The 26,659-nt window shown below is 48.6% G+C and overlaps 1 protein-coding gene across 1 annotated transcript in view; it reads left to right on the top strand.

Moving 5' to 3' along the window:
* LOC134007559 (zinc finger protein GLI2-like) overlaps positions 1–23,851 on the top strand; it is a 47,813-nt gene extending 23,962 nt beyond the window's left edge. Inside the window, exons 3-14 of the mRNA XM_062447101.1 lie at positions 1,091–1,196; positions 5,477–5,679; positions 7,683–7,868; positions 11,802–12,003; positions 12,239–12,434; positions 13,196–13,306; positions 14,446–14,586; positions 16,483–16,632; positions 17,066–17,230; positions 18,086–18,367; positions 19,810–20,173; positions 20,373–23,851. Coding sequence (XP_062303085.1) covers positions 1,091–1,196; positions 5,477–5,679; positions 7,683–7,868; positions 11,802–12,003; positions 12,239–12,434; positions 13,196–13,306; positions 14,446–14,586; positions 16,483–16,632; positions 17,066–17,230; positions 18,086–18,367; positions 19,810–20,173; positions 20,373–22,591 — 4,325 coding nt within the window. The 3' untranslated portion in view covers positions 22,592–23,851. The remainder of the gene's footprint in view (positions 1–1,090; positions 1,197–5,476; positions 5,680–7,682; positions 7,869–11,801; positions 12,004–12,238; positions 12,435–13,195; positions 13,307–14,445; positions 14,587–16,482; positions 16,633–17,065; positions 17,231–18,085; positions 18,368–19,809; positions 20,174–20,372) is intronic.
* Positions 23,852–26,659: the final 2,808 nt, after the last annotated feature.

Below are 26,659 nucleotides of genomic sequence, written 5' to 3' on the forward strand. Positions count from 1 at the left end.
CTTTGATAAGGAGCGCATTGAGAGGGAGGTAGTGTTCTCATGGAATGTTTCCAAATGTTTTAAAAGGCTGTGTAACTTCCAAAAATCTTAATGAGAAACAAAACTGTAAAAAAAACTTTAAGACTCCAAAATATATATTTATTTGGCAGTAAAAAGTCTTGCCTTTCCTGTAAACTTCAGCTGAGCTCTCTTGTTATCACAACAATTAATGAAGTTCTTATGTTTAAGGTAAGGTATTCAGCCAAGAAATCCAATTAAAAGAAAATAATCCTTTTTTATAGCAGATACAAAGCATAACAAAGAAACTCTCACCACAAAGCCTTCACCTTATGTAAACACATTTGGTACACAGGGTTCTAGTTACAACACAGCAAGAAAAAAACACAGAAAGGATTTGCTTTGTAGAGTTTAATTGGAGCCCGACAATGATTTCCCCAAATCACGTTAAAGTCAAATTTAATTATTATCATCATGACTAAATCTTTTTGGGCCATTTATGGAATGTTCTTTTGTTGCCTGTTTACATTTGGACAGAGAGAAAATGAATGAATGAGCTAATGAATGAACGTATGAACAAGGACGGCTAAAGCCCTGTGGTGTTGTCTGCAGTACTGTTCACGGTGCCTGAGGAATGAAGGGACGGGCTGTTTGGACAGGAAGAAGGCCAGAAGACTAAGGCTTTTCCCAATGCTGTCAGCTCCAGTTTGCGTTGGGGCTGCAGTTTCCCTTCATACAGTCCATCATCTTGCCTAGTTCAAAGACTGTCTAGCTGCAGGTCTTTGTCAAAAGCCCAGTTGGATATCTTTTATGTTCAAGATGTAGGATTTCTTAGGATGACTTAGATTATTTATTTATTCCACTTCTCTTGTGTGATAGTGCCAATATTTTACACGAAACTGCTCAGCTTGCTCTGAAATTCATGTTGCTTTATTGTAGGCCTATTGCCTTTGAAATTTATTTTTCTGAAAGCCAGGCCTTTTTTTTAAGTTTATCTCTCTCTCTCTCTGTCTCTGTCTCTGTCTCGGTCTCTCTCTCTCTCTCTCTCTCTCTCTCTCTCTCCCTCTATCTCTGTTCTCTCTCTGTTGTGCAGCTCCTCACCACATATTCCCAACGTTCCACACGCCGATCCCCATTGACATGCGCCACCATGAAGGCAGGTACCACTACGATCCTCACAGCCTGCACGCCATACACGGGTAAGTCTTCCCACAAACCATGCTCCCTACTTACCCTATGATAACATTAAGTCTGCAATAGACTGACAAGGATGTATCAACACTGTGTTTTTCAAGGGGCCCAAGCTAAAAGCAGCTCAATATCAAAGGCAGATGAAACACGTTGGATAAAAAGCGACTATCCAAAGTCAGTTTTAAAAGAATGTTAACATTTCCTGTCTTGTCGCTCGTTTCCTAGCTTATTATGGGAGACAGCTTTGCTTTTTTGGCTCGGATCAAACCTGAGGCCTGATGCCAGTATGCATCCTCTTTCAATTAGCAGTGCACTACAGAGCTGGATCCATCACAGCTGCCATTAGTACAGTGCAGCCTCTCCCCCTACAACCTACAACAGCCCTTTATGTTCATTAATGTGCTGTAGAGAAACTAATATGTGTGGTGCTGAGCTCATTGCCCCAAGCTAACACAATAATTAAACCACACACAGCCCACAGAGGTCACCCATGTGGCGTCTCGCTGGTTAATTCAACTTTCAGGTTACTGTGTGGTTCACTTGATAGTAAGCCCCAGCACTAGGATATCGTGGGGCTCATAGGAGACTTCCGTTTTTTTTTCTCCCTCTGTTAAAGTTTTCTCTGATAAAGTTACCTTTATCTTAAAACAAGGATAGTAAAAAAGTCAATATAATTCTCGAAATAGTGCTCTTACATTTAAATTCACAGATTTGATGGTGATACATACTGTGTGCCTGGCAAAAGCAGGGCTATTCATCACAGGGAGCGGGGAAGCAGGGGGAGAACAAATCTGTCTGTGGACTCGGCCACCTTGATTAATGTGATTTGATCTTGACAGTGGACCCCTAATTCATCAAGACCTTGATCTAGCTGTCGTTTCCTCTGCCTGCGCCAAATTCATCTAATTACAGGAACATTGCACAGCAAATTAAGTGTGGTGTCATTTGTCGAGGGCCCAGGCACTTTATTATCGACTCGTGGCGGGGTGTCAGAGGTCCCCTCCTTGATTGTCTAACATGACATCTCCATACAATCCCCTTTATCATTGTTTGCATATAACGTAATGAGGGGGCTGGTTATTTTGTCAAAGCTGTCATGCTGTAGGAGCGGCAGAGGGAAGCTCGCCTCCTCCAGGTTTTGTTCCCCTTCCTACTGTACGGAGGACAGCTTACGCACCGGCAGCGAATGTCAGAAACCCACGACAAAGAGCCAAGGTCTCCAGCAGCAGACCTGTGGGGCCCGGTTCATCAGTCTCTCGTCTGAGGATGTTTCTGAGCGGGAGAGCAGGCTGGTTGATGCCACGCGTAGGGGACGCGCAGACTCTCCCTGTCCTCAACAGACTCTCCCCAAACTCAGCTTCCACCTGGCTTTGGAATTATCATCCGACATTTAAGGACCTGTTGATAAATACAACCACAGCTTGGTGGGATGACCATAAAGGACATCACATTCCTGAGATGGAGAGAGTAGGATTGTTTTTGTTGTCGCCACATTAGAAACAGGGGGAAACGGCGTTGGGGCAATCAGTAGCTCAGTCTTCAAACTACAGCTCTGTCCTACAGTATTGGTCATGTCTAAAGACAGTAATAATAACCCTTTATTAGTATCAATTAGTTTTGTTCAGAGATGTCTGCCACCCACACACTTGACTGTTAAAAGCCATATGCCCAAAGACCAAGGCTGGTCAGTTTTTCTTCAACAGTAAAACGCAATGAAACCCCTCTCAACTCTATAACAACAGTTGATACAGCAGTCAATAAGGAATTTTGTTACACCTACAGCAGTCTGACCAGACCTAGTTTTAGCAGACTAGAGCAACGAGCCGTTTGTTTGTATGTAGGTCATGTCTTTCTTTCTCTCTGTCTGCATCGAGGGGAGTGGAAAAGTATTGCCTGTTAAGTTTGAGCTTGAACCATCCATATCATGTTGCAGGAGTTTATTCCAGCCCAGTCCGGGATGGTGTGATTTATCTCAATCAGAGCACTAGCCCAGAGGTACAGACAAGACTTTGTCACGCTGTAATTCATCTCTAGTGTCGTGGAGCAGCTCAGTGGAGAGACAGACACACACTTGCACACACACATTGAGTGCACATGAATACCCATACACATACAGAACACAAACACAGACAAGGAACCAGGTAACAATGTGGACCTCAAACAGGCCATGTTTGTCCATGCTGTCATCAGCAATTATACCATGAGACAGGGGTCGTTTCATTTACAGTACAACTCATTATAATTATCTAGTCAAATGCAGCTCCAATCCAGGCGAGCCGTAAAAACACTGCATCAACACAGGAGACGTTTGAAAATAAGGTAATGTCTGCACGGAGGTGTAAATTCAATGAAATCGTTTTAGATCACTGTAGCAGTGTTTTTGAAGCGCCAAGAAAAGAGCAGTGTAATGACCACATGGGCACACGCAACCTGTGTAGCAGCAGGGTGGGTCTGCCCGACAACCTGAAGAGAAGGGGGGGCGGGGGGGGGGGGGGGGGGTTGACCAGCATGACAACTGAGGTGAGGGGGCCTCCGGCTCTGGCGCCGGGCAGTGATACGCTCCACGGCCTCTCTCTGTGCACCCAGAGACACGCATAGTAATGAAACCCCATTTCACAGACAGAATTTTCACATTTGAATATCGGCCATTATTTATTTAGGTGTTCAGAATCACTGATTTGGATCTCTAAAGCTCGTAACGGGGTTTGTTTGGGTAAATTTCACGCCCACGCTATGTACCTGCTGGCTAAAAGAGAAAAATGCATGGGGTTCATATTTTTTAGAGCAGTTCAGTATATATATATAGAAACACAGACTATGAACTGTACTTTAAGTCTGGAGGTCCTTATACCTACGGAACTCTGGTCCAGACCAGACTGCTCTGTAAGGAAAGTGAAGACATTTTTTAGATTTGATTTAATTTATTTTATTTAACCTTTATTTAACCAGGAAGTCCCATTGAGATTAAAATCTCTTTTCCGAGGGAGACCTGGCCAAGACAGGCAGCAGCATAAAAAACACAGAGTTACAGACAGAAAAACACAGAACAAGACAAGTTAAAAGAAACTAAAAGCTAAGAGCTAAGAAACAGTGACGTAGAGTTAATTTAAGAAACATTTACATATTAGGGAACCTGCCATTTGATGTATCTCGGACAAAACCATAAAACCATTTTCCTTCCATCCGGCTTTCCCTTTAAGCTGATATCAAACTGGATGTTCAGGTGGAAGATTCCGGGGTGTCAGATCTTCCAGGTCTGACTGGGGTGTCCAGAGCCATCTGGTATCCTCTGATCTCCTGTCTGTCAGTGTCGGAACAGCTCTGGTCTTTGGCACAGAAGCCCACCTCTCACTGACAGACCCTGGGCAGCTAGTGAGGAGAGCTTCTGTACAGCAGATAGCTCCTCAGTGGGTCAGCCCTCATCTCACCCACGCTCTGTGCAGCTTTGAGGAACCCTCTCTGTCTGGGGCTGAGGAACAATGACAAGGAGCCGGTTTGAGCCAGCTCACCTCAGAGCTGGTGTCAGTTCAGCTTTTGCACGGAAGGTTGACAGACTAATATCTGGCTAAGACCTGAACTATTTATCCTCTGTGTGACCCAGAGGGAAAACGGTAGCTTGGGTTACTGGAGGATGTATGTTCTGGGATGAGGTAAGCTAGAGTAAACCAGTAATGAGACAGCAGGTATTGCCTGAGGGATATGCTGTCTGGTTGAATACTTGCATGTCTTTGTGATGTGTGCGCGTGTGTTGGTGTGTGTGAATGACCTCGTCACACCAGAGAACCTCAGTTTCACCAGAGAACTCCTCCCCAGATCAAAGGCAGATAGAGACAGGAATGGTATTAGACGTGAGCTCATTTTCATCTCCGTCTGTATACACAGAACGGGAGACAGAGCATATCAGATTCACTGATTAATTACTTCAGGCTCAGACCTGATACACTCGCCTGCAGAGTCTACTCTACATTCTCAGGTGTGTGTGCCAACCGGCCTTGCTCTGCACCGCCCTGTCAGCAGAAATGAGTGCACTGCCCTAAATCTTAGAACGTGCAAGCTGCAGGCAGTCTAATGTTTTTTCACAACTTCAATAAGGGGTTTTTATTGTCTTTTTAGTGTTAATCTGACACAATGGAACTTTTTTGGTACTTAAGTTGTAGATCTAAACCTCATTTAGGTGTTTTGTAACTTCTTAAAAATGATGAAGACGACGTTTATTAATATTTTTCTGGAGTCTCGTGTTTGAGGCCATGTCATTAAACTGCACCTGTTTCTCTCTCTCTGTCGCCAGTCATACAGGGTTAGCAGGCAGCCCCGTCATCTCCGACATCTCCCTGATCCGCCTGTCGCCTCACGCCGGCGCCACCGGGGAGTCCCCCTTCAGCCCGCCGCACCCCTACGTCAACCCCCACATGGAGCACTACCTGCGCTCCATGCACAGCAGCCCCACCCTCTCCATGATCTCGGCGGCGCGTGGACTCAGCCCCGCAGACTGTGAGTGGCCGCAACCCCTCCCTCCCCCCCAGGCCAGGCTGCCTAAACCACACACTCACACCTCGGCCCCCTGGCGCCATGACAACACATCACGTCCCCGAGTAAACGTTTTGGTTCACCCCGGAGCGGCGTCACTGCGTCCCCGAATTGCAGGTCCCTTGTGGAGCTTGTACTAAATGAGACTGCATGGCTCAGTGGAGACTTGCGTGCACTTGGGAGTACCCTGGTCATTAACATACCTGCATGTGAGGCAATTGTTTTTTAGTGTTTTCAGATGTTTCGATTGGTGGTAAACAGTCCCGGCAGAGACACGACTAGACTCCACACTCGCTTAAGTTGATTACTCTGTGGGAAACCACAGCCTCCAGTCTCAGGTGTTTGATTCTCTCAGGCTTTATCCCAAAACCACAGAAATTGATAAGAGAAAACCGACGGCCAAAAGAAATTCCCCTAAAATGTACCCCCTTGCCGTGATGACAACTATTTAGTCGGAGCTGAATTACAATAACGGGTTGAGGCGAGGAGTCTGAATGGGAAATAAATCACCTTTTACAGTCTGTCAACAGTAATGTGCCTGTGCTTTTAAAGTGAAATAAGCTGAGCGTTGGAGATCTGGCCGTGATAGAGATAGGGGAAAGAGAAAAGATGGAGGCTATTTTCAGTGAGAGGGAATGCTAATAGGTTCTGGAGCAGGCCTTGAGTTTTGAAGTGATAGGTAGTTTGCGTTTATGTTTCCAGGTGACCCTTTCCAGCACACAGCATTTGAGACATGCTTTTGTTTCCTCTCTACACTTGATCTCTCCATCAAAGTTGTATTTAATTAGAATAAGAAAAGTTTTACTGTGAGAAAAGTTCTGGCCTTTATCTTCTGTTGGCGTGCTTTTTACCCAAAACACAAAATGGACACTTTTAAGTGGACATGTGATCTAGGAGAGGACAGAGAGAAAAGAGCCTGTTTCTCCTTTAAAGTCAACACAAGCACACACCTGTTCTCTTTTAGGCCCAAGCCGTCTAATGGTGTCTGAAGGATCACTTTACTCTAGGAGAGGTGACACAGTGGGAGGAGAGGAGAGGGGAGACAGGACAGGAATCTGCATCCGCTCGCCCCCAAAAAACTTAACTCAGAGCGGACGTTCCCTCCCAGATTTCCGAGCAGAGCAGATGGAGTTGGAAGGCTGGCGGACAGACGGGCCTTTTCTGACGGCGGCAGGCCATGTAAAACAAATTCATATCTCACTCTTATTGCTCCTGACACTTTTAAATGTGGTTTACTAGGTGCAGATGTTAACACAGTAGCGGGGTTGTTACGGCGGGACTCCAGGGCTCGTCCACAGTGGATACGGCACCAGGACATGTTTTCAGACAAGTAGAGGGAGGGAAGGCGAGACAACTGAAAAAAGGGAGAGACAGAGAGAGAGAGAGAGAGAGAGAGAGAGAGAGAGAGAGAGAGAGAGAGAGAGAGAGAGAGAGAGAGAGAGAGAGAGAGAGAGAGAGAGAGAGAGAGAAAGAAAGAAAGAAAGAAAGAGAGAAGCGGCAAGAAAGAAACAGATAGCCAAGCAGCCCCACTACTTTGTTTATGAGGCAGAGGAAATGCAGGAATGTGGAGGCCCCCTCTCCGTCTCCTTCTCTCTGTCTCTCTCTCTCTCTCTCTCTCTCTCTCTCTCTCTCTCTCTCTCTCTCTCTCTCTCTCTCTCTCTCTCTCTCTCTCTCTCTCTCTCTCTCTCTCTCTCTCTCTCTCTCTCTCTCTCTCTTCTCTCTCCCTCCCTTTATCTGCAGGGGCACTGACACGCCCCGCTGCACATCACTGGCCGGCCCGCCCATCCCTCTCGCCCGCATCAATGTCTCTGTAGGACAGTGCCGTCACGTTCGCGCACAGCCCTTTCAAACCCTGTCTGGCAGCATGTGGCGAGACTGGCTGGAATTCCCCCCCACCCCTCCTCCTCACCCTCCCTGCTTTCTCACTTATTCTCCCTTCATCCCTCCTTTCCTTCCTCTCCCTGCAGTGGCCCATGAACACTTGAAAGAGCGCGGCCTGTTCGGCCTGCCCCCTCCCCCTCCAGGAGCCAATCCGGCGGACTACTACCACCTGATGGCCGCCCATAGGAACCCCTACGGAGAGCTGCTCATGCAGGGGGCCGGGGCGGTGGCAGCTGCTGCCCAACTGCCGGACTACATCACCCCCGTGGACGGTGAGTGACTCTGGGGCTGCCGAGGGGGAGAAGAGGCCCATGACTGGAAGACTGGCTAAAACTGGATTTCAAAGTCCCTTTTTACTGATGATTAATCGAATACACACACCCCTGACGACCTCAGTTTCACCGTGAATCGTTCTCAGACGAGTGACACTTCTCCTGAACGCAGTGTTGCCGAGATGGCAGCGAATGATGAAATTGGAGTGAAATGTCTAAAACAAATAACAATTTGTGTGTGTTTTAAAAAAATACAAATCATTTGGTAACGACTTGAAAGGAAAGAGGTGGACTCAGGTAATGGCCGTGTGCGCTAAGACTTGCCCTTCTTCTGTTTTATTTCTTCCTTAGACTGATTCTAGTAAAGGGATTTTGTTACAGTGAATCCCAGGGCTGTGTCATCATCTATCAGAGCCTTTGTAATACAACATGCCTTCAAAAAACCGACGCTGCTTTTGCCAACGCGATAAATTGACATCAACACCTACTGTACCTTTATGAAAGAGCCTGTTTATAGCACCGTCCTACGTCTTTACATGACGGATAGCCTTACTAGAAGCTGACCTTCTCGCGACAAGGCCTACTTTTTTATCTCACTGTTTTTCTTGGTCTTGACTTAAACAGCAGAAGCCTGTAGTTTTATCTGTGCCGGAGCTCTCTATCCCTTCACTGAATGGCATTTACACACAGGCCCTGACAGTTGTTAAGGACTCTGTCATAGGAGGCGTTCTGGGGAGATAATGGTAGATTGATTCTCACTCAGTTATCAGACAGCAGGTGGATCTCCCCCATTCATCACGATATGAGGCACACAGCCAGAGCGATGACCAGGAGCTGAGTGGAGCCGGTACGACTTAGCACGGCCCTGCAGCGCAGCCTCTGGGTCACACCACACTCCTCCATCCCCTGGCAGGTAGCTTAGTGACCCCCAAGCAGACCACAGACAAACGAGAAGGTTCTGTCCCGCACGCCGTCACAAGGTCCCTGGCATTCACGGTGAGTCATCGTTCCTCTCAACACGCACACAGAAACACACAGACAAGCTAAAGACTCAATCTTACTAGCAGTTCCCAGGGGACTAGAAAGATCTCACCAGTGGCCATAAAGTGTCCAGCCATGCCTGCGTTAGCGTTGGTTAGCGCTGCCTTTCTGAGGGGCCAGTAAGTGTTGTCTTCCAGGCCCCATACTGAGCTTGTGAATGAGCTGCAGTGTTGTGGTGACTGAGCCAAGCCCCTGCTTGCTCCAGAGGCGGCAAGCTGCCAAAGGCATCAGACCAGGCATATAAAACCTGTCATAACTTCACTCCCCAACAGTGACATACACTACACAGGCCCCAGCTCTCCACAGCCCCAACACAACAGCGTGCACTCACTGGCTTTTGTCTCAGGGAAATGTAAATTCCAGTATTTGTTCCAGGGAAAAGAAATGTCCGCCAGAAGAAGGAAATGAGTGTGACAGAGACGCTTTAGCACAGTTAGACACAGTCCCAGCAGTGACAGTCACTCTGGACTGTGGTGTGGACGGCTACCCAGGTGAAAAAATCCTGCCGTGGACCAAACACAATTACTGTAAACACAGCCCAGGAGGCCTGTCCGTGGAGGGCCGTGAAAGGCCCAATGCCTCTTAGGACCAGCGGGAAGGGGGTCCCCCCCCACACACACACACACACACACACACACACACACACCCTCACCCCTCAGGAGGGGAGCGGAGGAGAGCTGGGCTAGGCTGGGCTGGCTGCTGACATAAATCACAGGGGGAGACCAGGAGGCTAGGCGAACGGCAGCCTGGGCTTTTCCATTTCCTCATTTATCAAGGGAAGTGGCACATTAATAAACACATCTCCCCAGAGGTGAGCAGAGTAACATAGATAAATCAGGCTGCCATTCCTGAACGGCTCTTCCCTACTCACTCAAACCAGGCTGTTAATGCAATGCAAATACCGTCTAAATTCACCCATGGCTTTTCCACCAGGAAGACCTTGACTTAGCGGCTGGTTAACTACCTAAATTACACATCCTCTGCCCCCCCCCCCGTCCCTCCGTCCCCCCGTCCCTCATGTACAATGTCTTTAGCAGCTCTTGGGGAATGTCTCTGTAAGTCTCACAGCAGTCAGAACCCCTGGCGGGTTGTTAAGTTTTATACATGTTTGTTGCATCATCCAAAGTTTGTCTGTGTCCCAACAGGAAGTCTCAAAGTAGCAAGATTGAGAACATATGTCAAATGGGACTCCACCAAAGAGAAATACTCCCAGCAAAGAATCATCGGAGAGGCATACGTAACTGTCATGAAAAGAGCCTCAAAATATAGTTAAACCCAGTAGAGCAAGAACACCAGGCCACTTTCTAGTTGTTCGACGACTAAGGGATTGAGTTTCTGTCATTGGAAGCACACACACACACACACATGACTGAGCTGTTAGCCATAATGGACGTCCGGTTGCCAGTGCCTTGTGTAATGACCACACTGGTCCCAATCCCGACCTGCTGAGGGGTTTACGACTGCTCCGGCTCCACCAACACCACGGCTAATGTGGAGCACCTGTTGGGCCCACAGCAACTGGCTGACTGCTCCTTCTGCTGACACAACAGTCAGTAAGAGTCCAGTCAGCGCAGAGGGCCAGCTGCTACAGATAAACAGACTTTTAACCACCAGTTGAGTTTAGATACAGCATCAAACTTCATTAGTATAGACCTAGAGGTCTAACGCATAGACCTTTTTACAAGCGTGCATCTGTACTGTTGGTGCACGTCAGACAGTCAAATGACTGCTCTGTTCCAAATCAGCAGCATCGCCTCATAAGTGCCTCCTGCTTTTTTACGGAGGCGCAAAACGTCCTTATTCATCAGATCTGTGTCTCGACGTAGATGATCATTGCTGTATTTCAAACCAGGTTTGAGACTATTAAATAAAGTGCCGGCACATTTGCATGAAGGACCGTGAACGTGAGATCGATCGGAACATTCTGCATACATTTCCTCATTGTTCAAATCAATTCCTCTAAATTGGCCTCGTTTGCCAAAGTGAAGCGTGAGCCTAACGCTAAGATGTTTATCAGAGTAATTACTTAGGATTATTCTGGAGAGATTGATCATTCTGAGTCTGAATCTAAATGAGGCCACTATGTGTTAACAAAACCAGAATGTGTGTGCTAGGTTTGCCTTCCCTTCAGCCACCTTGTCAGAGGCTGTATGTTTTGGATGTGTCATAAAATAAATTCTAAGTTATATGCACTGGAAATGTGTGTTAGTAGGGTACATTAAAATGAAGTTCTTTAGATAAAAGTAAGAACGTTTTTTGTTTTTTTTTACATCTAATGTAGGCAGGACTTCACTCCACCATACCCACCAACTCCAGGAAGGATGAGCTGATATTTTACTGCACAATATCTTCCTGCCAGGCCCAGTTTCCATCACCTCATACAAATTGTTTACTGTATTAGCTGTGAATCAATCTTGAGCACTTATTGATAGGCCTGTTCTATTTCCTGGGGGTGTGAGTGTCGGAGGGAGGCTGCGTGAGCATCAATCACCGGGTCCCGGCAGGCAGGAACAGCGTTCCGCCAGGTCTGCCGCTCCCGAAATAGCACGCCGTTGGGCAGGATGCGAAAATGACACAATGATGCAGCTCAAGAGTGACTCAATAGATTTGGTCTGGATGGAATTACTCTTTTTTAAGTTGCAAACATTCATAATCCCGTGCGGTAAGTGGGTGCCCCCCTTAGGGAGAGGCCCTGGTGTGCAGATGACTTCACCAGGGTGGAGAGAGGGTTTTCGAGGAAGGGTAGAAAGACAGCACCATGAGTTGAATGCATTAATCAGACTCGTTCCTGATCCAGCGGCTGGAGAGACGGACAGAGCACGTCCGAATGAGAGGTGAAAAAAAGTCGGACACGTTCGCTGACATGCCTGGGTGCTGATTTGTGTTCCACAGTGTCGCGCTTCGCCAGCCCCAGACTCACCCCCAGGCTGAGCAGGAAGAGAGCTCTGTCCATCTCTCCCCTGTCCGACGCCAGCATCGACCTGCAGACAATGATCCGCACGTCGCCCAACTCCCTGGTGGCCTACATCAACAACTCCCGCTCCAGCTCTGCTGCCTCCAGCTCCTATGGACACCTCTCTGTGGGGGGCATCAGGTACCACTCGATACAAACACAGCCACTTAGATCTGACTTTTGCTTCTTGGCTGGTTTTAAAGAGAAAGCACTACTTTTCTTGTTCCGCACGTTTCTTGGTTTGGATTCTATACCCGTAATAGAATAAATGTGGTATTTCTTTACAGTAAATAGCCAACTTCCAACAAAAGACGATGTAAATGCGGTACTACAGTCGGATTCATGAAGTCTTAATATGCTCTTGTCTGGTTGGCAGCCCCTCCTTCCCGTTCCCCCACCCCATCAACCCCATGGCCTACCAGCAGCTGCTCTCCCAGCAGAGGGGGCTGAGCGCCTTCGGTCACACCCCTCCCCTGATCCAGCCTTCGCCCACCTTCTCCAGCCGCCAGCACGCCACTTTAGGTCTCACCTCCCTGCCCCCCTCAATCCACCACAATGACGTCCAGGCCAAGGTAAGGCCCGCCCGATACCAGCCGCTGTGGGGAGGGACTTGAAGTATGTCCCATACGCAATCATTTTCTTTGCCTGTACTCAGATTTTGTTTTAAAGTGGTAGTGATGGCTGTATAGCTCTCCCCCTTTATCATCTTTTGTGTACAAAAGTTGAGGTTTGTGGCGGTCCTGCCTGTGCATTTGTGATCATTCCATTCACTTAAATGTCCTACCGAATCTAAACTTTGTCTGGGTGAAGACAGCTTTAAGGGGACGTAATGTAGACCTCATCATTCCTCATTCCCACAACCCACATAGTGCCAGCCCAGGCTGCAGGCTCCGTCTGTCATAAACACAGCATTGAAGACAGGCCGATTCCTCCTGCCCTGATCAAAAGCACATTGCCGTGGTTCAGGGTAATCACAGTCAGCATTATTATTGCACAGTTCTACCCACACACATTGGCCAAGTCAGCACAACAGTGTCTCGTGGCTCTATCAACAGGGAGGGCCCTCGTTCCACTGGCGCGTCCTCTCATCTCCCTCCAGGAGTCACATGAGGTTTTCAGGACTGAGCTCACTCTCTAGATGTTTTCACGTACATCCATTCATCAGAGAAACAGCTAGACTGTTTAGTCTCCTCGGTGGGTCGCCTTTGAAAAAAGGGGTTTTACTGTCACAGGCACGTGACATGCTGAGAATACACAGGGTACACTGTTAACACACGCTCCTCTCCCTCTCCCCTCCTCTCCGTTCCACCTCTTCCTCTCCTATTTTTCCCAGAATCCCAATGGAGACTCGGCAGTCAGCAGCACGGTCAACCCCATGATCACCAAAAGGTCAAAGGTGAAGATGGAGACGGAGGTGGCGAGGTCACTGTCCCCCTGTTCACCGGTAAGAGGCTCGGCTGTTTGTCCAGTCCACTTGGGCTACTGGGGACAGTCCTACTCAGGAGATGGATGGGACAGATGATGACGTTCTGATTAGAGTGATGTGATGGAGGCCTTCAAAGAGGCGGAGCTGAGGTTAAACGTCAGGCCCCGCAGTGCTCTGAGTACGCTTATCTCTGATGGGTTCATCTTTTCCCTCTGAACACTGGGTCCTGATCAATGGCGTGGCACAGACCCCTGGGAAGCCCAGTTCCCTGACCCGCTTCCCTCCTCGGGCGCCGAGAAAAACTCCATGTGATAAGAGCTTTGCATCCATTTGTTTGTTCCCTCCTTCCCTGGCCACTGTAAACTGTGCCAGAGCACTTCATTTTCATGAAATATCGGCCGGCCGTTATTGTCATCTGAAGGCCCCCCCCCCTCTTCCTCCCTCTCTTTCTTTCTTTTTTTTTTCTTCGCCCGGGCTCATTCTCTTTTCTTTTGACAAATTTGCGCCTCCTCTCCGATTCCGAGGCAGGTTTGGGCGTGATGCATGGGGATGGCAAAAGCACACAGTCGTCTTGGGGCCACAGTAGAATTGATGAAGATAGCACGCGGGGCAGAGATAAACATGCTGCAGTCAGCAGGCTGGGGGTGTGGTGCGCCGTGGCGGCGTGTGTAGAAGCTCGGCGCTGCGCTGGGAGAGCCGGCAGGACAGCCTGGGAACGGCCTCCAGCCAGACAGCCTCAACGTGTGACTCTCCTACCCCCCCCCCCCTCCCTCCCTCCACCCTCCCCCAGCGGAGAGCAAAGCTAACGCTGTCTTTAATCCACCGCCACCACCTTCACCCAAATGAATCTGTGCGCGTTAGCAGGGCACGCGTTGAGCACTGGGGATATTTAAGAAAGCACACAGCGACACGTAGGAGCACTTTCAACCTTTTAGGAGCGGAAAGTGGCTTGAGCAACTCAAGATGAATTGGAGGAAGTGCAGGAAAATGTGAGGTGGGCAGGGGAGAAGATTTTGGGGTTAAAAGTTAGTAAAAAAATAAAATATATGAAAGAAAAAAAAAAAAGAAGTGGGCAGATTGACAGTAAAGACAGTAGATGGCTAATGAGTTGCGTCCTGCTGTGGAGGGGTGTCTGATGCTGTCCTGCCTCCACACAGGACCATCTGGGTGGGATGCTGGACCTGAAGGAGGATCTGGACAAGGATGAATGTAAGCAGGAACCTGAGATGGTGTACGAGACCAACTGCCACTGGGACGGCTGCTGCAAGGAGTACGACACCCAAGACCAGCTGGTCCATGTAAGAAGGGGACTGGGTTTGTGCGTGTGTGTGTGGGTGGGTGTGTGGTATATGTGCTACCTTCCTATGATTTAGTCTGCCACCTGCTTAGAGCTGGCCTTGTGGCAAATAAGAGAATAATCGTACCCTACTCCATTGTTCTACTTTAAACCCAGAGCAACTGAAAATTAGTCTGTATTACTTCGAGCAGAGGTTAGCACAAGGCCAGAGGCAGGTAGCTAATGAGTGTGTGTTGATAGCTGAGTCTGCCAGTGCAGCTGTGTCACAGCCAGGCTCATTGACCCCCGGTCTAGATGAGCCGCATGACCTTTGACCCCAGAAGGGCCTGGCAGAAAGCCCTCCCCCCAGGAACTTTAAATGTCCTCCCTTGGCCGGTCTCTCCAGTGTCAACACCTACAAGAGAGAGGACAGGTCCAGCCCTCACACTACCCAGACCAGCCAGCTTCAGAGGCCAGTCATCTGCGCCTAACATCTTTTTTCCCCCAAAGTCCCATCAGACACTGAATCAGACTCTCAAAGTCAGTTTGGCTCTCGAACAAACTATTATTCCGCTTGTGTAAGATGTTGTTGTTTAGCTTCTTGAACCTTCTGTAAGTGTCCATCCCAGCCTGTAGGGTCTTTGATGGATTTGGGACATACCGGGCGGCCAGTGAAGCAGAGAGGGAATTAAGCACTGTTCTGTGGCTGGAGGGCACTGTTACAGAAGCAGCTCAGAGCACAGCCTCCCCCCATTATCTCTGCTCATTGTTTCTCTGAGTCACAGGGGCTCAGGAGGATGTGCACTAAATTACACCCCGCTGAATGTTTAGTTGCTCTCAGAGATCTCTCCTAATGATAGGCCGGGATGGTTTGGGTTGGAGACAAAGAGACGCTTGTTTGAGAGCGCATGTTCGCCCACCAGCATGTGTCCAGGGCTAAATGATCCACCCCTGGACATTAAACCAACAACTCGCCAGGCTCTGTGGCCTGAGGAATAGGCTGCCCTTTACCACAATGATGGCCCTTGTCACCAACTGTGTTTGCGTAAATGCACTGGCCTCAGCTCAGCTGGATAGATGGGTACCTGAGCCTGCGGCCCTGGTACCCACAAGGATTTGGGACATTTCTAAAAACGTTGTCATTAAGGGATCCAAGGAAACTATGGTGTTTGGGTGATCCCACCACACTTAACCACTGAGTGGTCCTGTGCACTCAAACACTACAGCCTAATGAGGGAATGCTTTCAAGTGCACTATACCTGTCCAAACTCATCCACCCCAGGCATGGCCAGAGAGACACCACATCAATCTTGGAGAGGGGTTTCCAATGTGTAAGAGAGCAATTCCGGCAAATTAAAGTGTTACACCCAATACATATACAAACAGAGCGAAGTGGGGCATTTGACTGACGATTGATTAGAGCTTAATTCTCCAGTCAGAGAATCCTTCTCGAGAAAAAACAGGGATCTCATCTATCAAACGCCGGTGACTCCTGCAAGCGGGCCTTAATTTGTGCATACCAAAAAACACAATCACCCTGCTTTTGTCTGACAAACGCAAGGTAAACTGCAAACTTTGATTGATGACACCCCTAAAAATGTTCTTTGATAAGCAAATGGAGGCCCTGTCACAAAGTGCCTTCTTGAAATCCACTTTTTTCCTCACCTGTTTTGATGTTCTTTTTAACATAACACAGAATCACATTCAACAAAAGGGAATAACATTTATGTGAAGTCGATATGATAAGAAATCAGGTAGCGGAGTGTGTCCTGGTCTGGTCCAGGTCAGATAAGACTCCAATGCCAAAAGATAAATATTCATGATACAAAACAGTGTTTATGAATACAAGTGTACATATGGTCTGTGAGCTCAAGTGGGAATTAACCTTCTTCGTATGTGTGTGTGTCTGTGTCGGCAGCACATCAATAATGACCACATCCACGGGGAGAAGAAGGAGTTTGTGTGCCGCTGGAACGAGTGCTCTCGGGAGCAGAAGCCCTTCAAGGCTCAGTACATGCTGGTGGTTCACATGCGCAGGCACACTGGGGAGAAGCCACACAAGTGCACTGTGAGTAACTCATAGGGAGACTGTGCTCCCCGCCAGGTATTCACCTTCGTAAACACTCCATACCTACACATGTACAAACTCTATCTCCCTCACGAGCACAAACACGTACGAAGCCAGTCAGGACATATATAAATCTGTGAAGCTGCAGTCAATAAAGACTTTCGAACAGTATAAATGCTGTTTTGCAAGCATTCCTTCCCTTTAAACAAGAGTTTGTACTGTATGCTGTTGAGGATAAAGACAATAGTATTGTCTTAAATAGTCGTGCAATACATGCATTGAGAGCTATGTCAAATTATTGACATCCAAATGTCAAAGAAATTAAGAGCTTAAAGAGGGAAAGTAAGAATGATCTTCATGTAAAAGTGCATCATGTCCTCATACCCCAGTTGTTTTGACTGCTCATTGTTCTGTGTGTTTCTCTCCATTTCAGTTCGAGGGATGCTCAAAGGCCTACTCCAGACTGGAGAACCTGAAGACCCACCTGCGCTCACATACGGGAGAGAAGCCGTACGTGTGTGAGCATGAGGGATGCAACAAAGCCTTCTCCAACGCCTCAGACCGCGCCAAGCACCAGAACCGGACACACTCCAACGAGGTACCAGCTTTCACAAGCCCCCACACCCCCTCCCTCTCCCCAGCCCCTCACTGCCTTCACTTCAGACAGACTCCCTTATAGACTCCATTAGAAATTCTCTTAGACCTCCTTGAAGGGAAAAGAGTACTATATTTTGTGACTTAAGCACTACCTTAAGCATTAGGAAAGTAAGAAGTGCTTAATGTGTTGTGAATATGCCACTGCCTGTCTGGCCCTGTTTGGGTTTAAATAGATCTGTTCAGGCTTTCTCTTATCATGCATGGTGATTGTTCTTGGACGCTCCTCCCCACCCTATTATCCAGGGCTGTGCGTGTGTGTGTGCGTGTGTGTGTGCTTGTGTGTGTGTGTTTGTGCGCGCGCTCACTTGTGTATTTGTGTAAGTGCGTGCGTGTGTGTGGGCATGCCCGTGTGTGTCTACGCGTTAGTGTGAGTAAATAATGAGGTGCGGAACTAATGAGCACTGCAAGCCCACAATGCATTAGTGCGAATCAAGCCTATCCCCATGGAGAGGGACCACCTGCAGATCATGAATACAGAATGAAACCTGGAACCATTTCAACCCCCCGACAATCCATCAGGGGTGGGAGAGGATGGGAGATTGGGATCACAACATCCCATAGATCCACTAGCAACTCCAACTTTATTACCGGCGCCCATGAATCATACTGAGACTGTTGGTAAAACCAGCATGTCACTGTTCTACATGCATAATTTATATCTCTAATTGCATGTTTACACCAACATGAAGTCACAGCTAATCTGAGTAAGCAGGAGAGAGTGAGACTCTAATTCAGAGTCATATATTTGACTGTTAGCGATACAATACCAACAGGCTCAAGTTGATCTCTTTCACAGAAACCCTACGTGTGCAAAATCCCTGGCTGCACCAAGCGCTACACAGACCCCAGCTCTCTCCGGAAGCACGTGAAGACCGTCCACGGGCCCGAGGCCCACGTCACCAAGAAGCAGCGCGGAGACCTCCCGCCCCGGCCGCAGAACCCCCGGGAGAACGGCGAGAACGACGCCGGCTCCAAACCCAGCAGCAGGGGCATGGAGGAGAAGCTGGAGGCCAACAGCACCTCCAGAGGCATGGAGGACTACCTGCAGGTCAAGTCCATCAAGACTGAAAACTCTGTGGTAAATTAATCTGTGAACTGCTTGATGGATGTAAACCACCCGAACAATAGTTCCTCACTGGGTTGCTGTCACTAATCTGGGGGTGTATTTTTCCTGAACCTGGGTCTTTACATTCTGTTTTTCTTCAACCTAATATCACACTAACAATGGCATGCAAATCTTACCTAACAATCCCCTAAATCTAATAATCTCCCTCTTTTTAACAATATCTGCTTGCTGCTCGAATGTATCCATCTTTTTCCCCTTCAAACATTCCTTAAGGACAGACATTACTAAGGTGAGCACAGCTTCTGTTGATCACCACATCCCCTAATTAGAAATAACTGCTGTCCTCATCCCACCATCTCACCACACCCCACGTGACCAAAGTACAGAGAGTGGACAATGAGGTCCTGCCTATAAATGTCTCCATTGTATTTTGTGTGTTGTGCACTACAAGGTCCTGCAGGTTCATTTGAAATGCTTGGTTACACATTAACATAGGCCATGTGTCTCTGTCCCAGTCGGACACTGTATGCTGATAGCGATGGGCCTTTCATGTTTGACATTGTTTCCCATGCATGGGCCATTGTGTAACATGAAGCAATGCTGCCAGCCTTCACCCCTGCCCCCACATTAAAGGACCCCCCCCTCCCCCCCCTCCTGATTATCCAGCCCAATTCCACAGTGGCAGGCAGATCTAACAGAAATCTAACCCTGCCAATGATAAAAGCCAATGCTAGATTAATATTCAAAGATTGGGACTGTTTTTCTGTTCTGAACAAATAGCGGCAATGATCAAGCCGTGATTAAGACAGCTTTTAAGCTCTCAACGGGCCTGAATACATTTGTGTCCCTGGGTAGGCCGGGGAAATAGGTCTGATTCAAAGAGACAGCTCACCTTATTTGTCAGTTGTTTCTTGTGTCAATTCGCCAGACACGTACATACATGATTAATAGGAATGCTGCCATGATAGATCATAAATTCTCAGCCACTTAGCCAGGCAAGCTTTGACAAGCGCCCTGAGGGAACTCTGCAACCAACCTGAGGTGGGAAAAAATGCAAGATATGCACACAAATCTGTGTCAGGCATTGTTGGGGTGGGGGTGGGGGGCAGTCCTCCGACATGACAGCTTGTACTCACAGAGGTGTTGTCGAAGGAGGACCCCAACACGCTTAACAACCCCAGATGAGAGGCCCAATGTGCAGACCTCATTCACTCCAGCATGCTTTCATCACACCCATTTTCAATTCACAGACAGACTACGAGAGCCACAATCTGAGGCTCCCCGGCCCTCATTATTTACTATTACAGTTAAGGGGGATTAAAAAGCTTCATGATTTACATCCTGTCGTTTTGTTGTTGCTGTTCCATTTTTCTCCCCGATTGAAGACCTTGGTGTAAACATGGCTTCTGTTTATCCCTCCCTCCCACTCGCTCTCTCTCTCCGCCATCCTCTAGATGTATCAGTCCAGCCCTGGCGGCCAGTCGTCATGCAGCAGTGAGCCATCGCCACTTGGCAGCGCCACCAACCATGACAGTGGAGTAGAGATGGCCATGCTCAGCAGCGGGGGCAGCCTGGGGGACCTGAGTGCTCTGGACGACCCCCTGGCGCTGGACACCGCCACCTCCCCCGGGACAGGCACCATCATGGGGTCGGGAGGGGGCGCCGTGCTGGGTCTCCACCTGCGGAAGCAGCTCAACACCTGCCACCGGCTGGAGCACCTGAAGAAGGAGAGGCTGACCACGGTGAGGGACTCCTGCCAGTGGGCCAACACAGCGCCTCAGGGGACCCACACCAAGCTGCCACCCATACTGACCAGCGGTGAGTCAGCAAAGTTACTATTTCGAAATAGAAGCGCCGAATGATTCTGATGTTAGATGTTAGCGGGGGAATCTGGCATGTCATCTTGACTGTTACTTTTGAACGTCGAGGTCGACTTTACGATCGAACTTCAAGTTGCACATTTGTCGGAAGATGTCACGTGTAGTGTTGTCCTAACGTAAACGTGCGTGTGTCTCAGGTTCCTTTCTGGAGACCGGGGGTCTGGGTGGCGGTACGACCTGCGTCCCCTGCCCCAGCCTGAGCGACCTCTTCCCTGGCAAGACGCCGGTGCTGAGCCTGCTGGGAGAGCGCCGTGACAGCTCCACCAGCACCGCCAGCTCCGCCTACGCCCTCAGCCGCCGCTCCTCCGGCATCTCTCCCTGCTACTCCAGCCGACGCTCCTCCGAGGCCTCCCAGTTCAGCCACCGCCACCACAACAACATCAGCTCGGCCGACTCCTACGACCCCATCTCCACCGACCTCTCCCGCCGCTCCAGTGAGGCCAGCCAGTGTGGCGGGGGCGGAGGAGGAGGAGGAGGCCTCCCCAGCATGCTCAGCCTCACCCCGGCCCAGCACTACCGCCTCAAGGCGAAATACGCCGCCGCCACCGGGGGAGCCCCGCCCACGCCCCTGCCCAGCATGGAGCGCATGAGCGTCAGGACACGCATGGCGCTCTACGGGGAGCACCAGGAGGCGTGCGGTTACCCCTTCGGGGGCCACGTCGCGCCGAGGCGCTGCAGCGACACCGGCTACCCCTCCCGGAGTATGATGCCCCACGAGGCCCCCTCCAGCCTGCCTCGGCGGGCCAGCGACCCTGTCCGCCACGCCTCCCTGGAGCCCCCGTCCCAGCCTCTGTCCCCGGGGCAGCGCTACAACAGCCTGGGCAGCGTGCACCCTCTGGCCAGTGAGCGCCGCCACCTGGCCCTGCAGAGCTGCCCGCGCTCCGACGGCGGCCTCCACCGCTACCCCTACGTCCCTCGCCCCCCCAGCATCTCCGAGAACGTCGCCATGGAGACCGTGGCCGGCGACGCAGGCGGTCGGCTCGACGAGGAGGTGATGGTACTTCCGGATGACGTGGTCCGCTACACGCGCTCCCAGGACGTGGAGTCAGCCTCGAACCCGAGCCAATCGCCATACAGCAGAGACACGCAGGGTTTCCATGGGAACGCAAACCCCCAGCAAGGGCAGTTGTACCACAGAAGAAGGATGGCGGTCGTGGATGCCAACATGACCCCGCCCGGCCAGGCTCCGCCTCCCTGTGCCCTGAGCCCTAGACAGCAGCAGGCCTACCCCTCCTCTCCCAGAATCAACAAGAGCCACATGCCCGTCCAGTGGAACGAGGTCAGTTCAGGGAGCATGGAGGCCTCCTCCCAGCAGCTCAACAAGTTCAGCCACGGTAACCTCGCTGTGGTCCAACAAAAACACAACTTCAGCTCTTACCAGAACCCCAGCTCCAACCCACAGCTGAATCAGAACCTGACGCTTGTTCCTCAGCAGAGATACCCACAGCAGAACTCCGACCCACAGATCAACTGTGTCCAGCAACAAAGGCTTCAGCCTCACACGGCTAACCTGAATGAGCCTGAGTATGGCTTCAACCAGAGTCTGGGGCCTAGCCATGCTAGCGCTAATGCTAATCAACGCCCAACCTGCGGCAACGTGACAGGGAACATCATGGACATCCCCAGCCCCAACAGAAACCTCCTGACGATACAGACTGTGGCTACACACAATAACAGGGTCACATTTGAGGATAACTGTGGAAATTGCGGAAGCCCTCGTCAGAATTATAACTCGCTGTCCCAGAATGCCGTACAAGGTGGAAATCAAGTTCTCATGCAGCCGAGGCCCCCCCCTGACTCCAGGAGCCTGAACAGACAGCACTCTGGGACAGAAACACAAACCAACCTCAACCAAGTCTTCAGCATCTCTGAAGCTATGGCTAAAAGTCACACTAGACCTGTGGAGCACCAGAGTAATGACAACGACAGCTTGGACGACAACGCTATGTACTACACGGGGCAGATTCAGGTCTTTGAGCCGGACGGTAATTTAAACCTGTCCATGTCTGCGATGGTGAGTGTTCCTCCGTGTGGGGTGAGGGTGGACCAGGGCTCCCAGGGGGCCAGCTCCAGCCAGGTGTCCAGCAGTGAGAACTCGTCCCAGGCGGCAGAGCAGCCCCAGATAGACTTTGACGCCCTGCTGGATGATGGGGACCACTCCAGCCTCATGTCCGGTACTTTGAGCCCTGGGCTCCTCCAGAGCCTATCCCAGACCTCCTCACGCCTCACCACTCCCCGGAACTCTGTCACCTTGCCCTCTGTGCCTGCTGGCTTGGGCAACATGGCCATTGGAGACATGAGCTCCCTGCTAACCGCCCTGGCGGAGGAGAGCAAGTTCCTGAACCTAATGTCCTAGCCTTCTGTGTTGCACTGTGGGAGAAGGAAGAGATGAGACGATCATATACGCTGTTGCAGAAGGGTTCAAATACTGACTTTTTATTTGCCCTACCTTGACCACTGACCTGGACATGAAGAATGTGTGAACATTTCGGAGGACTTGTTTTAGTACATGCCAAAACACCTGTTTCAATGTGTGACCTGTATTACCCTGTACAGTATTATTTGTCAAGGATTTAAGATGGCAGTTTTCTATCTTTTGAAAAGCCATATTTTACCTTTAGATGAGTAGGAATAATGGAAACCACAGCACAAGTATTTCAAAGTTGTACATGAGAGTACAGTTCTGCAGTAAAACGAATGTACTAAGTGCCTGGCTAAGCCCAAGCATATGCATGAGCATATGATACACTACAAGCTGAAACAGGTCCAATGTATTTGGAGTTTTTTTTTAATTATCCTTTACTTACAGTATTTAAGGACATACACTGTAGAATTGGATAATTATGTGAATAACTTGATCTAAAAGATTTTGTTCTTTCATATGAACTCATTAGAAACTAATTTACTTTCTATCAATGAGACTGCGAAGAGAAAAACAAGGCAGGGATAGAGAGAAAGCTCTCCTACTGTCTATTAAGTCTTGGCAAGTTTATTTTCGGTGTTCTTTGCGAGCCTTTATGTGATTGTTCTGTTGCTCTGACTTCCACTGTTGAGATTAATAGTGACAACACAATGTCAGACGATTGACACATGAGTTGTGACTGGAATTAAAGACCCATTTCAAAGGAATATGCAAATACTTGATAGGCTACATATTCTTTCTAAATGAGATTCCAATTACTGTATTATTTTTCGTTATTTTAGTCCAAAAACTTTTTTTGTGAAAAGGGCAAAGGATTACAGGCAATAGGCCTAATCAGAGGCTCTGAGCTATAATCGCAAGGAATTACAATTGTCTTTTGTACATTATCATGCCAGCATATTGTGCTGAATATGTAAATAATTTTGTACATTTTTATGAAATATAATATTGTTGTCATTTTTTAAGTGCCGTGTGTGATTAATCATTTGAAAGTATATGTCTTTGTGGGATATACATGGACTGGATGTGTAGTTTGCCTACAAACTGGCCTAAACCACTGTAATTCATACGGCCGTAAACACTGCATGAGTCAAAGGTGAATCCTCTCTCTCACATACATTAACTGTACGGCACCAGCACTGTAACTCCCATGTATAAACACCTCTCTACAATGTTCAATTATGAAATATAAATACACAGTATATCATTTCTTCTCCCCCTTCTCTGTGTAAAACTGAATGTAGATTATTCATTAGCTGAATTCATCTTTTTTTCAGGCCTTCTTTAATCTTAGAAGCATATGAGTGTTGATTGCTTAAATAATGCAGGAGCAAACTTGAGTCTTTGAAGCCTAATGCCATCCCTTGCCGACAATGCATTTTTCTTCTTATCAAACAGTATGTAAGACATCCTTGCGAGGCAATTACAATGCTTTGAAATCTATTCTCTTGACCCCATCTTACCTTAGGGCTGGCATGGCTGCAATGTCAATTCTTGATAAAAGAATTTTATTAATTTTTTCCGGGAAAAATGCTAGCCCCATGCAGGCTGTAGCCGAAGTGAACCTGCATGTACTTCAAAATTAGCCATGGCAGCAGGACTCTGAGGAAATGGCCGCTGAAACCACATAAAACACAACACAGTCGTGAAGAGCGAGGACCTGGGACCACGCACCAGACGTTCGCACCAGCCGCAAATGATTCGATTATGTCAGAGAATTCAGTGGAGGATACGTCAGATCTGAAAGTTTTGATTGCTTTTGCCACTGTGATTCCTTATTCTCTCAGAGAAACGAGAGGGGAAAATAGCCCTAGGACACAAACTTTCAGGCACAGAGCAAGAGGTAAAGTGGAGAATCAATCTGATCCTTCATTCAACTGTAACACCTCTACTGCTAAAGATGATTGGATGTGAAGAATACCCTGCTGTTTCAATATGCATGGGCTAAAAGTGAAAGCTTGTTCAAATATAAAATGTGGTTCAAGGGCTGCACCATCTCCTATGGCTGACATGTATGGATCAATGAAATCAACATTGTTCCTAAAGAATCTACCATTTCATAAGCAGCCAGACATGAGTAAATTCACATAAATGACAGATTATCTAAAATGATATGAAGTGTCCCAAGAAGATATAATGGAGCCAATGAGATCAAGGACTTCTGTCAAACTTGGCTTTAGGTATTATATTGATATAGTCCAACGTTCTATCCCTGGTAGTCTCTGATCTTTGTGAGACAGACAGGTAGAGAGACATACAGACTTTCTTTTTCCCCTCGTCCCTCCCCTCCTGTCTCATATCTGTCAGTCTGAGTTCTTCTAACCCTGAACTCTAGTTTTCCTGTGACACACGCTTCCCCTCCATCTTTAATATGTGCGTCGATCTCCACAACTTCATCCAGTCATGCAGTCAGAAGCCTTCCTCTCGTCCCTGCACTTGGCTGGCTCAACCTGCACTCACTTCGAGACGGAATCGCCGAGTGCTGCAAGTAAACTCCAAAGTGTTGCCCACTGCATATTATGTTATAGGAGTGGTGATTTACAAGCACGGCTCATCACTGGGCTCATGTAGCTGGGCCCCTAAAACCACGAAAGCAGACGTGTCTGTTGTGAATTAAACCGGCTTTGAGGAATGCATTTTACTGCATGTCCTGCATTCTCTAGGGCCCCTGGGAAACCTGATTTATAGAGCCTCTTTATGAGTGACGAGGGTTTCATCGCTCAGACACCCCTCCGACCACGCAGCTGCCCGCTCCCGTCAGCTCCACTGACGCGGAACAGCGCGGCACGGGCGGAACATGCACGAGGCACGGGCAGAGCTCCGCTCACCAACACAGTATAGTGCCGCCAGGTAACACTGCCTCCTACAGCGGGATGATGGGCCAGGGGGTTAGAACTCAGGTCCAACTCAATGACTAGAATCGTACGTTTGTACATCAGTCTACTTATCGGTCTAAATATAAGAACACTAGTATGAAAGTGGCCCACCCGTTTTCCATACTGAATTATCCGATGAAATCACTCATTGGATCATATAATCAGTAAATCAAAAAGTCCACTGTACATCCACAGGTTGACATTCCCACAAGCTGCAGTCACCAATGCACAGCTTCATGCGGTGGAGCCAGTGGGTTCCTGCTGAGTATTTAACTCAGGAGGGCCCAGCGCTCCTCAGGGCTAACGATGCTTTAATACAGTACTGCTGTCCTCCTGAACACGAGCTTGACTGATTGGGTGAGCAATGAGAGCAAGGCAGAGTGCTGCAAGCACATGCTGGACAATCAATCAATTAACCAAGCAGGCAGGCAGCTTGGAACTGGCGGGCCAGCCCCCCTAATTAACACGCAGAGGTTAGGTGCTCTCGCTGTAATCACACGTCGCTGAGAAGAAGGACACAAGCAGCCACCCCCCAGGCCATTAGAAAGAGGTGACAATACTGTTAGTGTTGACATGAGGTCATTTTGACGTTATTTGTCATTATGAGTCATTGCGCTTTCCTGAGGGCGCTACTGGACATCGTTTGAAAAGGGATATTTGCAGGTGTTATCACTGTTGACAAGTATAATGCTACACTGGGACGTTGTGAATGGTTGAAATTGTTGACCGATTTGTTATTTTTATTTATATCTTTTTTTAGGAGTCTAGGTCCCTGAAGAAGGGGCATTCTGGAGTTTCCACTTCAATAAGTTCTCCCTGTCAGTCAAATTAATTAGTCTTTGGCCATAAAACAGACAGAGAGACAGATAGAGTGACAGGCTGTCCTCCTACATGCCCTCAACCTCGACATCTCCTCCCGCTGCTTCGAAAACATCACATTACACCATGGAAGTCACAGCCATGCATTATTACCTACGTGACATGCTAACAAGGCCGTATTCTACCCATCCAATAGACCAGCCGTCTTGCGCCCCTCCTCCCAGCAATGTCAGCATTGATGGATCATATTCCCAAATCCTTGATAGGTCATTCATTTTTATTAAAATAATATCATGTAAATTTTGCC

This window comes from Osmerus eperlanus, chromosome 21 (genome assembly GCF_963692335.1).
Source record: "Osmerus eperlanus chromosome 21, fOsmEpe2.1, whole genome shotgun sequence".
Taxonomy (NCBI): Eukaryota; Metazoa; Chordata; class Actinopteri; order Osmeriformes; family Osmeridae; genus Osmerus; species Osmerus eperlanus.